Consider the following 16,420-nt stretch of genomic DNA (forward strand, 5'->3'; position numbering starts at 1 on the left):
AAAGGTTGGTGACCCCTTCTCTAAATCAACCAATATCGTCCATGAATCCAATCGGCAACAACGAATCGTGATTCGAATCAAATCGTTGATAAAACAAATTCTTACACCCCTACGATGTAGGCAAACTGAACTGTGCCAACAAGGTAAACAATCAGCTCCAGGAACTTCTGGTCATGGATAGCTTGGATGAAAATATATTTGCAATTGTTTTAACCTAGCCACAGCGTTTTCACGTCTGCTTATGTTGGTTGCAAGGGCAATCAGAATGCAATACATCCTCAAAGCATGGAGTATCCACTTAAACAGATTGCTGCATCTAATGAATAATCCTTTACTGAAATTTGATTACCCTAAATTAAGTGTAAATGACTTCCTTCGGTGAAAACTAAGGCAACAATCACTCACCATGCCGTCATCACATCTAGTACCAGCAAGAACCAGCCCAGGGTCGGGCATGTCATCGCCGAGGTAAACATGTGTTCCTCGACATAGAATACGTCCTCCTTCTTGCTGTGGGATGTTGGTTTCAATAGACACGGCATTTGTTCCGATCACAGGACGGTTTGCTCCACCCTGGCACTGAATTTTACCACATTTAGCATCCCTGTAAACAACAAATGTGTTTTACCTGTAACATAACAGCAACAAACTAATCATTTGGGATATTTCACAGTAAGAAACAAAAAGAGTAACACAAAGATTAAAGTATGCTGAAGATAGCAGCAATCTTTCAGTCCTCCGGCCATTAAAGCAATTACATCAATTAACAAGAAGCTTGATTACAGACTTTGCCTAAAGGAAGAAGATCGTTAGAACAATTAGACGACAAGAATAGCCGAATAATTAACATTAAAAGCATTCTTAGAATGTATCTGCTATCTTTCCCCAATTACTTTTCTTAGTTACGTTGGCTTCTATTTGAAGATCAAACGCCATACTCCACAATAGATGATCAATTATGAAACTATTAGGCTAATTACATGAGCTCGTAAGGTATTTAGGCTCTTTTCTTTTTTTTTTGGAGGACTTCCAAGTACTGTATGTACCTACTTGGCATCGCATTTGGCAAAGGAGCCTTTGGAGTCTTTTCCACAGTTCCCATAAGGATCCCCTGCGGAGTTGACTCTCTCAAAGCAGATCCCAGGGGCTGGTTTGGCTCCTTCAGACATTAAAGCACCCGTCAAGACGAGGGAAGAGATTTTCTTTTAAAGATATATTTCAAAAAAGACAGTTCAACTTGTCATTAGGCGCACTGATTTACCCGGCCCCCACAGAGTGATGCACTGCTGCTCGTGAGTTTGACAGATGCCGTTATAGCAGTAGCCTTCGACGTGGTGACAAGCGTGTCCATCATGGAGATAAACATTGGCGGGACAGTGAGGACTGGCACCGGTACAGAACTCTGGCAGGTCACAGGAGTTGCTGGGCTCTCTGCACATGGTGCCTGCCACTTTAAGCTGCAAAACACATACACCAAACTTAGTGGTGGTAAGGTACTATTGTAGCCACAGCTGCCCTGGGGCAGACTGACGGAAGCGAGGCTGAAGGAGTGCGCCGTCGGCCCCTCCGACCACCACCAACACTCACTCACACACTACATTCATACTATAGGTAATGTGGGTGAGGTGTCTTGCCCAAGGACACAATGACAGATACCACTGGAGCAACTGTCCCCCACTGTGGCACCTGGAATTCTCAGTGGTCTCCCATCCAACTACTAACCAGGCCCAGACCTGCTTAGCTTCTGAGAGCTAATGAGATCGGCCAATGACGTGAATCATCCAACCATTGCGTAGCCTATATATCCATTTGTATCTTTGTAGAGGGTGCCTACAGCTTCAGTGAAATTAAATTCAAGACTTTTTAAGACTTTTTAATGTAATTTCAAATAAAATTTAAGAACAACTTCACAGTAAACAGAATGAATCAATTACATAGAGTTAGGGTACATTTTTTCCAGTGTCTAGTGCAGACGTGCAACTGGCGGCCCCCAACGTAAACACACAAAATGACAGTAAAATACAGAAAAAAACTCACTCAAAACACACAAGATGACAACAAAAACAGATAGAATTTAATGAAACAACAAAAATACAAAAAACAAATAAAATGAAGAAAAGCCATTAGGAAAAATATTTGTTGGACAGACAATTTTCTTGAAATTTACATTTCCCCATGTTGTTAAAAGTTGCTACAAGCATGACGAACATCTACACAGAGTCCTGCTGCAACCATGTCACTGTTTTGTAGTTGGTTCCGCTGTCGTGGTAAATTATATATTTAAAAAACAATGAATGTTACCATTCATTTTGAAACGTGAGACTAATTACAATCATAAAATCATACTCACTATGTATGGAATTTAAAATTTTTTAATGACAATTACAGCCTTATTTTTTAGATTCAAGAATTTTATGACTTTTTAAGGATCCCCAGGAACCCTGTTGTAGACATCGGGGGTGTCAAACTCATTTTAGTTCAGGGGCCAAATATGGAGCAGCTTGATCTGAAGTGGGCCAGAGATTTTATGTAATTTCAACATTATTCTGCCCTAGTTTGCACTTCTATGTACACATAAAATACAAAGTATGTAAGAAACCGACAATATCTAAGCAATAAGTGATACATATCAATCCCAACAGGATCTTTACCCTAAATTTCCTAGATTTTGTGAACAATTTCTATTAAATTAAGGGAAATATTATGTAATAATTTGAAGAAAATTGAAGGATTTTGTAGGAATTTTGAGTTTTTTCAACCGTTTCAAATGAAAAATGACTGCAATCATGCAATATCAGCAATGGACAAACTGAGTTTAATTTACACAATGATTCATGTTTTCTCAATCATTTTTATTTTCTGATGCAGCCAAATGATTGCTTCAAAAGGACGGATTTGGGCCTCGGGCCATGAGTTTGAAACATGTGGTATACATCTTTGTACAAATGCTTTGTCCTGTTGTGTAAGTAAATACCTAACAGCCCTGTACTGCAATTCATTCAGTGGAGGCTCATACATTTCAACTGGAGTAGGCTAAAGGGAAGCTAAAAATAAACTACGTGGTGTCACTCTTGATAAATGTGATAAAATGGGGACAAAGTATACTTAGTTGTTCATGGCTGCAGAGACAGGTCAGTAATTATACAAACTACAGTAACTGGTTGTTCAGTGACCTATTTTATACTTTCTTATATATCTACCTGCGTACATTACTTGACTGCAGTGGTTATCTGTTGAATAGACTTACTACAACGCTGGATTCCACCTATTGAATTCTCACAGCACATTATCGTCCTACGGCATTGTGGTCCAAATACCACCTCCACCAAGGAGGCAATTTTTTCACTGGCATTTATGTATTTGTTTGTTAGTAGGATGACGTCAGAAATGCTTAATGGAATATTTTTTTTTAACCAAAAATGAACCTTATGCCATGAAAGATTCCATTAACTTTTGGAGGGGATCTGATCAATATACTGATTAAGTATTACTTTAAATAAATTGAAAAATCCCATTAGTGAAATTGAAATTTCCAATAATTCACATCTCAGCCCATAATTGACAGATATTTATGAAATTTGACTTAGTCATGTTGAGTTTTGGTTAATGTGAAATACACATAAGTTAAGATGAAATGGTTAAACGTAGTTGCTTAGTAGTTTAGAATTATCAACGTTTAAAACTGTTTAAAAATACCTGGATTATAAGTATATTAATACGTTAAAAGCTTACTTTTAACAATCTGATTTTGTTTAAAACGAACATTTATATATACTGGTACTTGATTTGTTCCTTTGTAAAAACTTGACAGATAAATACTATACACGCGTTTAACACTGTCAAAATTGGGTTATTAAAATGCAAGTAAAATACCAATAATTTAAAATAATTGAATAAGTCGAAAACCTTGTTTAGCAAAAAAAAAAAAATAGTACTGATTTAAAACTGCAAAACAAAATGTAATACTTGGAAAAGATTGATGAGCAAAATATGATTTAAAGGAAGGAATGACAAAAAAAGTTGAATTGTCCTTGTGTTGTGTATTTTTCCTTTTTGAGGTTTTACACTTATGTACCTACCAACAAACAATACTGTCAATAAAAAGGAAGAAGAAATTGAAGGTCTGGTTCTTTGAGTGAAACAGTAAACACATCCAGTAAAGAGAAGTTGTTTTTGAGTCAAGAACAGCACAAAATAGATAGAAAATATCGACACACAGTTGAAACCATTTATTGATATTTTTCTTCCAATAGTATTGTGGAAATGCATATATTGGTGAGAAATATTGGTAAGAATAAAACTTAATTTAAATCCAGTTCACTAATAAATATTTTAACTGGAAGTGCAATTAAAAGACATGTTTTTTTCTGTGTATTTCAAAAGAAAACTAGGTGCTTCTGCAAGAAGAAAAAAAAAAAAAAAAAAAGCCAGAAGAAGTACAGATTAAAGTGCGAGGCCAAAATCCACTTTTGAACCATTCACACATACAAACTAAATATCTTGCAAATAGGCTTTTATCCTTTTATCTAACACTGGACATTGAGGTGTCTAATGCCAGGAGGTCAAACAGAAAGTGCTGTATCTCTAAACACAGACATTCATTAATTTCAGTGAAGAAAAAAAAAAAGGAGAAAGCAATTAGAAATGGTAAAACAAAACTCTGTGAAAGCGCACCTCACTAAATCAAACACTAACTTGTCCTCCAGCAAAGTGCCCATTGTGATTAAATACGTAGCTGGAATGAGCTGACCTGAGATCAATCATAACCTGAGCATACTGTATGAGACTCTAAATGTCTTCATCTGAGTCATTACACTGTTGAGTGAAAACACATTTTCAAATTAATAGAAGCATGTGGGATAGGTGCGTGAGAATTATGTGAAAAGAGGACAAAAAAGAAATTAGGAAAATCTCTTACTCTGCAGTCTTCACAACATTGTCCGTGGGCACACACAGCGTCTCCTTTGAGGGTACATGTGGTGGCATTGCAGCATGGGTTCATGCATTCCTGGAATGAAATAAAGACAAACCAAATGCTAAAACATGTGATATTTGACATCTGTTGCTCTAACATCATCACTTCCAGGTCAGAAAAGGTCACATTGTCTGAATAAGTAACTGACACTGACCACAAGCTTATACAGTATGTTTTAGATGTGTCAGTACTACATTTGAACTTGAAAACAGAAAGAATTGATCTAATGACCCCACGTCATGACCTTTTCTGCAACTCAGCAGCCAAGGATTTTATTTAAACAATTGTCTTTTAGTTCTGATGAACACACATATATAACACAAAGCATGCTACGGAAGGTAGATTCACTCTACCTAAAGACAAATAAAATGAAAAGTACTGTAATGTACAGGGCCATGGTGACATGGAATGATCTTCCAAGTCCAAAATTTAGATTTAAAAAACTGCTGAAAGAAAATGTATTAAAAAAAAACAGCTCTCGGTGCCAAATGATGTATAATCAAAGCTACTGAATACAATTAATTAGGGTAAATTTGATTAGTTTTATGTGATCTATAAACGTATATGTATATTGATAAATAACTGTAAACGTACACTGATATATTGTAAATGCATATTGCTAAAAAATCAATCATCTGATGTTAAAAGCCAAGTTAGACACATTTTTAATTGGAACGAGGTCCGACTGTATGAATGGCGTTCTTGTTTTGTTTTGTTGTTTGTTTTCTTTGTTGTGTGATGTGTTATATGTAACTGTATACTGCACTAATGAGACAATTGTACTGTGTGTGAACTCCAAAAAGAGTTGCAATGGCTCTAGTCAAAGCTAAAGGCGGGCATATACTGTGAGATTTTTTCAATCGTTGTACTCAGCTCCAGCTCAAATTGTGCAACTAAATTGCAGTCAGAATGCTCGTAGCTCACAATTTATGGTCTCATACTATACGGACCAACTCTCTGACACGACCTGACTGCTCAAACTGTACGTCCATAAACGATACGCATTATTTGTGACGTGTTACCGTCCCAACACTACTTTTGACAGTAACAAGTACTTTAACGCAATATTTTTTGAAAGAAATAAACTCAGTTCACGTTACAACGTGGTGCGTTTGTCCATTACTTGGCTAGCTGCAGTATACTTCCTGTTTACAGTGGTGCTACATATTTTAGTGGGATGCTGTGCCAACCACAGTACAACAGAAGAAGAAGAAGCATTGTCGGCGTGTCCCCGTTTACAATAATGTGCGCTAATCATAGCGAGTCAATGCGAGAGCAAGACGAGATTCTCAAGAGTAGAAATACGCGCATTGTTTTATCAATCTGCCTCCAAATGATAAGCTCTAAGCTAGCATTGGTGGACGCACTGGATGTGGGAAGCCTCTGCACCAAAACAACATTGGCTGGATTTTAACCGGACTGTGACTATTAGCCAGGGACAGATCTGCAAAGCTATTGCACGGTATGTTGTTGAATATATGCAGCCTGTTGCTACTGTGGAGTCACTGCTTTCAGCAGCTCGTTAGCCTGATATCATGTCATATGCTTTGTATTGTGGAGCTCAGAAAAAAGCTATGATTTTTTTTTTTTTTTTTTGGAGAAGCTGTTTTGTGCTTTGTATGCACATAATTTATGGTTGATTTATAGTTGGTCGAAATGTATTCCAAATGTTAATTCAGATTGCTTTCATTTATTTATTCTGGAAGGTTTTTGAGTGTTTATGTTGGACATTGTTGTCGCTAGTGTTTGAACTTAAGCTTTAAGGGAACATTCTAAGGGCTAAACACAACTGTTTTCATGATGCTGAAGCCACTTTACTGTTTGATCTTTAATTCTGAAAAATATTCATGTTGTGTTGTGTTATTGATTTCACAATTTCTTGTTCCTTGGTCTGAGGTAAATAAACTGACATTGAAAAAATACTATGCGTTTCAGTCAGATTGGTGTTTGTAAAGACTAATACTGAGCAGAGTTTAGTGCTGTGAATGTAAATAATTAGAAACTGTGGAGTTGGATACAAAAACATTTCATTTAGCAGAGGCTTTTATCCAAAGCAATGTTAATACAGGAGCAGTAGTGGTAGGAGGGTTTTAAACCACACACGCTTCCTTAACCACTATTCCTCCACTGCAGAGTTGATTGTGGAATATTTTCTGATACAGCACTGATATGAAGCTGTACGAACACAAATGACTGAAAAAATTATACATTCTTTAATTCTAAGTAACTTAAAATTTACTTTTTCCAGCAACACATTATTTTTTGGTGTAGGTAATCAAAAAAGTAACTGAGTTACTTTGTCAATGAAGTAACTAGTAACGGTAACTCGTTACGTTCTTTAGTAACTAGCACAACACTGCACGTCGGGGTGTTGTTTCCAGGAAATGCAACTCTGAAGCGTTGCCATTTTAAACAGAAGAAGAAGAAGAAGAAGAACCTGGAAGTGGATAGACACTCGCAAATCTCAGCAAAAAGAGCTTCAAAAAAGAAAAGGCGGCGATGTGTGTGAACCAGGAACTGGCTGGACAAACGTGGGCAGTACAGTCCGTCAATTCTACAGCAGTCCTATGGTGTTAGCTAATGCGCAGTGTGAGAGTTTGAGGTAAGCTCTAAACCGGTCCGTGGCACTGCTTCGACAGTGCGATACTTTCACGAGGAACAACCAGGATTTCAAACACACGATTTAGCCGAGACTAGGCCCAATCCCAAAAATAGACGCACAAGTCAAAAATCGGTTCAAAATGGACCAAAAATCACAGTGTATGCCCGCTTTAATGGAGATACAAATAAAAAGAGACAAAAAACACCATGGGTCTGTGGGTTGTGTTGTGTTTGGTTTTCATGTTTATGCTCACATAGTCTTTTTTATGCTGGTAAGGGGTTGTTATTTTGTGGTTTCTCTGTGCTTCTCTTGTTCTGTGTGTGTTTATGGGTTTTAGGCCCTTTCTTGTGCATGGCAGCCCTGTCTGCACTGTCTGCAAGAGTAAAGAGCATGTGTAGATCTCTTCTTTCACTCACTGAATCCTTTGGTCTCATTGAAAATATCAGCAAAAAAAAAGCTTTGTTAAAATGTGGCATCCAAACTGCTAGACAATCCCCTCTTTAAATGGATGTGTGCGTTTATGAGTTTTCCTGTTTAATTCCCAAGCCTGACATGAGATAATTGTTTAGAGAGGGATGGAAAAACGTTGCTTTTATCTCTGGGTCTAAGTAGGCTGGCAAATTAAACAAGGGGGCTCCATTGTGGTGATATGATGCTGGTAACATAATTATGTAGCTTGGTGTTTAGGTGGTGGTCGAAACATATTGTCTCCATTTAAATACCACCTATCATTCTTGGAATGATGTCGATTGAGAGGACAAAAGCACCGCAGAGTAACAAAAGCAACACTGATGTCAATTGTGAGAAAAACACTGACTGTGTGTTGAGTTCCTGTTGCTCACCAAGGACAGTGGAATAAAGTCCCTAGTGAGACAATTCTGCTGATCACGTCATGTCGGCTACACAGAAACCTCCCAGTTAAACTTTAATGCTTATCAGATTAATATTTCAATAGCCCCATGTTAGAAACACCAAGAAAAGGAATGTGGAAAACCTGGTTTAATATTCAAAAAGCCAAAACTGTTAGTCAAATCTATCTCATACATATTTCATCAACAATTTGTATCTTCTCAACCAATTAAAGGTTCATAGTGATCTGATTTTTTTGGAAAAATGATTTTAGAGACGTGAAAAAAAGAGTTATTTTGAAATAAAGGATTATCATATATTTTTTTTTAAATGGGGACAAATACCGGTAATAAATCTTTTATTTTCTTAGATAGAAATTAATAGAATACATAGTGGCTCTAGCTTTGTTGGGGTTTTTTGTGGATTGTTTGCGTGGGGTATTTTTAATCTATGTAAAGTTTCAATGATGTAAAGCACTTTGAATGTTATTTTATGTGTGAAAAGTGCACTAGAATTAAAGTTTGATTTGATTTGGAATATGAAGAGCAAACAAGCTTGTAAAATGTATTTAAAGTTAAAGAGAAAAAGGAAATGGGGGCATACAGTATGTTCTTTTGTATAATGTTTATTCAATGACTATTTATTTACTGAAGAAGTATATGCTTGCGATGGTTTAAAGCCCAATATGTTACATCAATGCAAATGTTTATTTGCTATTATTTAAGCTTTATTTTCATGTTACATTCCATGCTTAATGTTATTTTGTGTCTCGTTTGTTGAGGATGCACTCAGCTTTGACTTCATTGTTCTTTGTCACTCACTTTGACTAATTTGTAGCCCTTGAACAGAGTTATGATATCGCCACAGTGGCACATGTGGAAAACTGACAGAATATGCAAACAAAAAGACGTGTTAGAGACCTTGGCTGGTTTGCTGGACGGAAAAGATATTTTTGGCACAGCCTTCGCATAATCCCACGAGCTGAGCTTTAAGTTATTTGTGTTTTCTTAGGAGGCTCTGAATGACCTATTGAGACTTTCTGTGGTTCTGGATGACTGCTTAAAACACTGGTAGATTTTTATTTTGGTTGGTCATTAAATTTGTCAAGTGAGAAACATTTTCTGAGTGTTTTACTCCTTTTTTTTCCCAAGTCTGTTTATTCTTTGGGCATAAATTGATATAACTTCTTGTGAAAAGGTCATACATTATGATTCACTGAACATGTGAAATAGTTATGTGTTATGTTATAATAATTGATTTTCTTAGGCACGTTTTTATATTTTTTAGAGCCACTCACTGTGAATAATGAGAGTCGATATAAAGGGTAGAAATAAATGGTAGAGAGATGGCCATTTGGACAAGGGTGGAAAGTAATCACTCCGGTAGCAGAGATTTAACGCTTTGCTTGAAGTTTTATATACGTAAAGCTGACATTATCTGTCATTAGCATGAATGAGGAGTCATAAAGGCCGTCATTAAAGCAGAACTAAGTAACTTTTTCACCTTAATAAATCCTTCTCGTAGTCCCTCTGAGCGTAATACAAGTGTTTATGGGGTGATCGGGGGGTCTTTCATCCCCCCCTGCTGTCTCTGGCCAGAAAACCACACTTGCAACTTTCCCTGCATCTGACCCGGTACCCAGTCTCGCAGCTCTGTTCTTGTTCTTGCGACAACACGTACTGCTTTACAGCAGCCCAATACACACTGAACGCGACTGCAGTCACTTCAGTCGCTTGAACACAGTGGTGCTTTTTGGTCACTCCATCACTTCATCGCTCCAGTGACGTCATTGCCAGGAAACAATTGTGTGTGTGTGTGTGTGTGTGTGCGCAGCAGGATGATGGGAGACAATTGGCTGATCAATTCACTTATCAAAAACAGCTTCGCTTTTACGATATAAATGGTCAACTTACTGAGTTACTAAAGGAAGAGTTCACTCAGAATGTAGGCTTATTCAAGATTAACCGCTTTAATTTTGCCCCGGTACATTTAGGAAGTCTCACTGTAGCGGGAAGAAGGAGCTGCTGCCTCGGGGGTGCTGCGTGTTTACGACAGTGACATAACCAAAAGGGATCTTTAGGGGGAGCGCTAAGCTAAAGTTACTTAGTTCAAGGGTTGTTTGCTAAATTATGACACCTTTGGAGCTATCTTGCCATTTTTTGGGTTAGGTGGAGGAATATAGTGAAGTTAGGTGAGGTTAGGGTTAGGGTTAGGGGTTAGGTTTAAGGGTTAGGGTAACGAACGACACTTAATTACAGCCTTCATGACACTTAATTTATGATAATGACAGGTAATGACAACGTAATGCCAGTCTTTATGTATAAAACTTCAAGTAAAGTGTTAGGAATTTAACCTGCTTCATTGTTACAGGTAGAAAAAATTAAAGCAAGAGTAAACTTTAAAAAAACATCAAGTTTATATGTTGAGGTATAAAGACCAGGCATTATAAGTGGGTGGATTGAACCCCAAACATCTTGGATGTTGGTGAACGTTTTAGAGAAATTGTCATTAATCTAGAAATAGGTCAAAGGAAATTAATTTATTAACAAATGTCCTCAGTTTCAGTTTAGTTTATTTCGTTAGGGGACAGTGCAATTTAAATTAAACATGAGTAAAAAAGCCAGAAAAAGCAAATAAAATACATTAAATAAAATACATTAAAATACATTAACATGACAAACATACATGATAGAAAAAACAAATCAGAACAACAGAAACAATAAATTGACACATTAGGCAACATTAATTAAAAAAAAAAAAAAGAAAAAAAAAAAGCATAGATTTGCAAATTTGTGAAGATCTGGCCAACTTAAAAAACAGTACTTTTCCAGAATCAAGCAGTGATGGTAATATTTTGTTTTTTTGTCCATTACTTTGATAGCTTGCTTATATAAGGTTTCTAATGGCTCTGGTTCTAAGGACTCTGATTAGCTTGGGACCAGCTTGTTAGACAATAATTAAAATGGCTAAAAATCATTAAAAATCTAACATTTTGAAAGATTATATCTTATTAACGCGCGCTTTAAAGGTGAGATGTGAATCAATCACCAGTCCGGGATATTTATATTTGGGGACCGTCAGTAGCTTTTCCCCCGCCACATAAATTTCAGTATCATGGGAAGCACTCTTGGTTTTACTAAAAAACATGGAAACTGTTTTGGAAACATTAAGCAGCAAACAGCACTTTTTCAGCCAAGATGTAACGCATTACATTGATTTGGTGAGTTTGGCTGCAACAACATCTTTGGAACGACCATGAGAAAATAGGACCGTATCGTCTACATTACGAACTCGACTTCGAGGCAGACCGAAGTAAAGGCTGAACAAAAGGGGACCTAAAATAAATCCCTGTGGTACTCCTGTGGCAACATAGTGCCACATACTGAGTACGGCAACACAGATAAGATTCCACCCAATTCACCATACTATCAGAGAAATTGAAATCTGAGAGTTTTGAGCAGAGGACAGTATGATTTATGGTATTGAAAGCTTTCCTGAGGTCCAAGAACAAAAGTCAAAATAAAGTCAAACTGCATGGGGTGGAGAGAGGGGGAGCTGCTGTTTAAATGTTGGACTATGTGCTCTGATGCAAATTTCTCTGCTATTTTGGAGATGGCTGGGAGAATGCTTATTGGTCGATAGTCATTTAACGAGCATAAGTTACAGGATTTAAATACTGGAGTAACTATTGCCGATTTCCATGCATTGGGAAACTGGCCAGTTGTGACAGAGACATTTATAATGTAGGCAATGGGACCAGCTAAAGCTGAACCAAGCTCATTAAGCATGCTCGTATCGATCCCAAAGACGTCCTTAGCTTTAGATGATCTAAGGGCCCTGATAATGTTTTTAACTTTGGTCTCAGTTGTGTTTGAAATCCTACAGTATTAGTTTATGATAGCAAGTGAACATGGTAAAGATAAAAAAAAACCCTGGATGGATAATTTATACACTATTTTTCTCAAGTGAAGCCTGAATGAGTAAATGTAAACATCATCTACATTCTAGAAAGTAGCTGTGCTGATTTACTAAAGGTCTGCGCTTGTAAAAATGTGCACAATGTGCACAATGTCACCACACGCACTGATAGACTAACCCAACACGATCAGGTTTGTGCCTGTCAAGCACACAACATTACACGCACAATCCGTTTAGCGTGTTTGCTTCTGATGAATATGCAATGTGGGTGTCTAACATATGCAAAAAAATAGAGTGATCTCAGCAAAGTCTGAATGTGCACAGATTCACGCTGCAAAAATCCCCCACAGCAGGTGAGGAAATAGTACATCCAAGGTATTTAAGCACATTTGGCAGTAAATCAGTTCCCATAGTCTGCAGGCTCTTACTAACCTCTGGCTCACCACAGTCACACTCCTCTCCTTCTTCTACGTAGCCATTGCCACACTTCTGTCCTCCATAGAGAACCTTCACCTCGGGCATGTTGTAGAGACACATGCCAACGCCTTTCTCCAGACTGGCTGCAAGGTCCTTCTTGCTGCACGTACTAAAGATGGTTGGGAATGGATACCTTGAAAGAGAATGGGAAAACAAGCGTAAGAGATGCACTTTAATGTGTCAAACCCAATACTCCCAAAAGCAAAGGTGAATTATTGGTTACCAGTCTGACTAACTATCTTCCATAGAGCTTTTTATTCCTATGAATGTTTAATTAAATGAAACCTTAACATAATATTTCAATTCTTTTGTGAAACGTTTTGTCAGACAGTCACATAAGGTGAATGTATAATTTGCATATAATCAATGCTGTTATGCCAATTTCCATGTGTTTTGGAATTGTATGTTCTTAAAGTGTCAAGTTATAGTTTTTTTTTGAAAAAATTCAATTTCACACTGAAAGACATAAAAACTAAACTGAAAAAAACTGATACAAAGCTTTAACACCAAAATAACTACCCAAAAGTAGAAATGCATGGACAAAAACATCAAGAAGTGGAAAACTGCAATCCAATCAAAGGCAAACCCTCGCATGCGTCCTGGCCATTGTCTTGTGAATACAGTCTGATTCCACTTTGATTACAGAGGTGATGTTCAGTGTCCTGATCTGATCTCTTGTTAAAGATGCACAACATATGCATTCTTGATACAACCCCAGCACATGGCACTGAGGTAACAACCATGTGCTTATTCGAGCCAAAGACACACAGAGAAGCTGTGTTTTTGCTGTGTGAAATTTGAATAAGTTAGTGCAGGGTTTGGCTTCAAAAAGAGGAGACAGGGTGGCAGGGGAGGAGGAGCGAACAGCAAGGACTGTCAGGGGGCAACACAGCAAAAAGAAGATGCCATTGGACACTTATATCACTCGACTTTAGACAAAACATGTCATACAGTGATACACACTCCAGCAATGAGAAGCTGACTGGGATCTGCAAACGCAATGGTGTGTGGAGGCGGTCTGAGAAGGTTCAGGCCTGACTGAGCTGATTTGTGAAGATTCAATAGTACACAGAAGAATATGTTTGTGCAGCCTGCTGTCGGACAGAGGTGGGTGGAAGGACGTCTAATGCCTTGCCTTTGCCTGAGGAGGATTCGGTCGCTGCAACTGCTGCTACGGTTATTTTACTAGCACTTTGAGATTTGGTGTTAAATTTAAAGTGCATTACAACCTTTTACCAAGGCAACACACTAAAGTTTGTACAAAGAGAAATATATTTTCGTAACTGCCTTTTATGGTTGAAATCTCTGCTTTAAATTCACTCGGTCAACCTTTAAATGTCAGTTGCTTTCAAATACTTTGTTGTGATAAATAAAGTTGAATTGAAATCATTCTTACACCAACCAAAAGTCCATTTACCTCCTGCTTCCTTCCTCCTCACACAAACATGCTGTGCTGCATTCATGAACCTGTTGCAATGAGGCAGCATTATTACATATCTCATTAAAAACTAGTATTATTGGGAAAAATAAGAATAGATTTCAGGATGCATTAAAGGTTTTTATGGCTTCAGAATTTCACACAAACATCATGACACCAGATCTGAGTGGAATCAGCAAGTGAAAAAGTTTTCCTTGCTCGAGGCAAAATCTCCCTTGTGTAAAGTAATGACTGACTTTTTACTACAACGCCAATCAGTGAACATCAAACAATAAGGCGCTAGTGCTGGGGTCCGGACGTTTCGGAGAATCAATGCAGCAATGCAGTGCCCACTGTGAATGTGAAGACCTGCTACACACTGTTGACCACGTCTTGAACAGCTGCACCAAACACCGGCCACCAAATGGTAACCGAGGCCTAATGAACCTGGACAACGAGATGCTGCTAGAACGGCTTGCTGCAACAGAGCTGAGGATCTGAAGACATATGCAAGAAGAAGAAGAATCAATAAGGCTATGTTCACACTGCTCAATTCAGATTTTTTGTTTGGCAGTTCACATTACTATTTAAAATGTGACATTTATGAGATTCCAGTGACTCTGAACTGACTCGTAAGCGCAAAAAAACAGTAAAAATAACGTAATTAGCTGCGTTTCCATTACCCTTGGAAATGTGCAAAATGTAAATTGTGCACTAAACACTGGTAATGGAATTTAAAAAACACACCCAAATATCGCTACAAAATCTTTACGCTTTCATGAGGAGGAATGTCAGACGTTTCAATATTGAAATGTGTTGCAAAAGCTCAATGGAAACACTTTTCACGCAAATACCCGTCACAGAACGTGATGTACCTAGTCACATGACTAATGCTCTCTGAGGAAATATGGCTCGGTACGTGTAAACAGAAGAAGAGACCAGGATATTTCTTAAAATCATTACTGCCACATTAGACGTGAAACAACAAAGGAATACGGAGGTTCTGAGCATCTGTCTTTCTGCAGCAAAGTCTCGCGAGATGAGATTTCATGGGGGATTTCATGCCAAAATCAACCTTCAATGAAAACACGTTCAAAGTGCAATTATACTTTGTCGACATTTACAAATATCGCTCTTATTTTGCAAAGATCTGTAATGGAAAGCCAGCTACTGTTGTTTGTTGTTTGCAGTGTAAGCCGGAGAATGAAGGAACAGGTGCAGAGGAGAATGAGGATAAAGCAACATTAGCCAAATTATTTGTTTAGCTTTTTGCGATGCTGATATGCTTTCAAACACATAATTACGGTATGAATCTTCAAGCTTTGTTTGTATGGAAGTGTCAACCCATACACTTATTAGGTCCAAGACCTCGCTGTCCCTCCGTTGACTTGCTCCGTCATTGCTATCATCCGTTTTTGCAAGGCTCCCACTAGGCCGAATGATGATGTGCTAACGTATCAAACGTGAATTAGGTTGCATTGAAAAAAATCAGATTTGTATTGGATTCAGGATCACATTATGAAAGTGGTTTAAAACTGATTTGAAAAAAAAAATGAAAAATTTTTGATTTGGGCAGGATTTGAGTGTCCATACTGCTTTTAAAAAATCCAACCTCATCAGATTTGGGCCACTTTTGCCTGCAGTGTGAACGTAGCCTAAGATTCCTCACCCAGGAGTGGTTCTAGGCCAAATTCCGCTTTGCTTTTGATGGCAAAATTATAATCATTTTGCTATCTGGGTCATAGTTGTATGGTTTTCTTACTGTATTTTGGCCTTCCTCCAAGTCTCTCCCCCCATCAGTTCCCACACACGCAACTTCCTCCTCCTCGCGGACATGTCGAGTGTCACTGCCTGCCCCCGTGTGTTGATCGTTTTCTCTCACGATCGCAACACTCTCAATAATCCACTTAGTTCCACACATTCTCGGGTCGAATGTGAGCTGCTTTGCGCTGCTGGTAGCTTCACAATCTTCCCTTGTAGTGCCATTTTCTGCCTCGTCCCTGGCTTCTCCCTCCCCAGTGATGGTGATAATCATGGCTAATCTCTCATCCAAAGGTGCGCTGCTGCCACCTACATGGCACCAGTTGGTCACTACATCATAGTACAAGCCTGATATTCATGAGAGAACTCCGTCACACTGTCTCCGAGCAACCACCGTCGAAAAACACAATTGACGTATTTT

At 38.1% G+C, this 16,420-nt stretch overlaps 1 protein-coding gene across 2 annotated transcripts in view; it reads right to left on the reverse strand.

The window, feature by feature from the left end:
- adam12b (ADAM metallopeptidase domain 12b) overlaps positions 1-16,420 on the reverse strand; it is a 117,884-nt gene that overhangs the window by 18,617 nt on the left and 82,847 nt on the right. For both annotated transcript variants that reach the window (XM_028468579.1, XM_028468578.1), the window contains exons 12-16: positions 12,777-12,954; positions 4,919-5,008; positions 1,262-1,457; positions 1,051-1,159; positions 406-604 (exon numbers count right to left, since the gene is read on the reverse strand). In XM_028468579.1, coding sequence (XP_028324380.1) covers positions 406-604; positions 1,051-1,159; positions 1,262-1,457; positions 4,919-5,008; positions 12,777-12,954 — 772 coding nt within the window. The remainder of the gene's footprint in view (positions 1-405; positions 605-1,050; positions 1,160-1,261; positions 1,458-4,918; positions 5,009-12,776; positions 12,955-16,420) is intronic.

The sequence above is a fragment of the Gouania willdenowi genome, chromosome 15 (assembly GCF_900634775.1).
Source record: "Gouania willdenowi chromosome 15, fGouWil2.1, whole genome shotgun sequence".
Taxonomy (NCBI): domain Eukaryota; kingdom Metazoa; phylum Chordata; class Actinopteri; order Blenniiformes; family Gobiesocidae; genus Gouania; species Gouania willdenowi.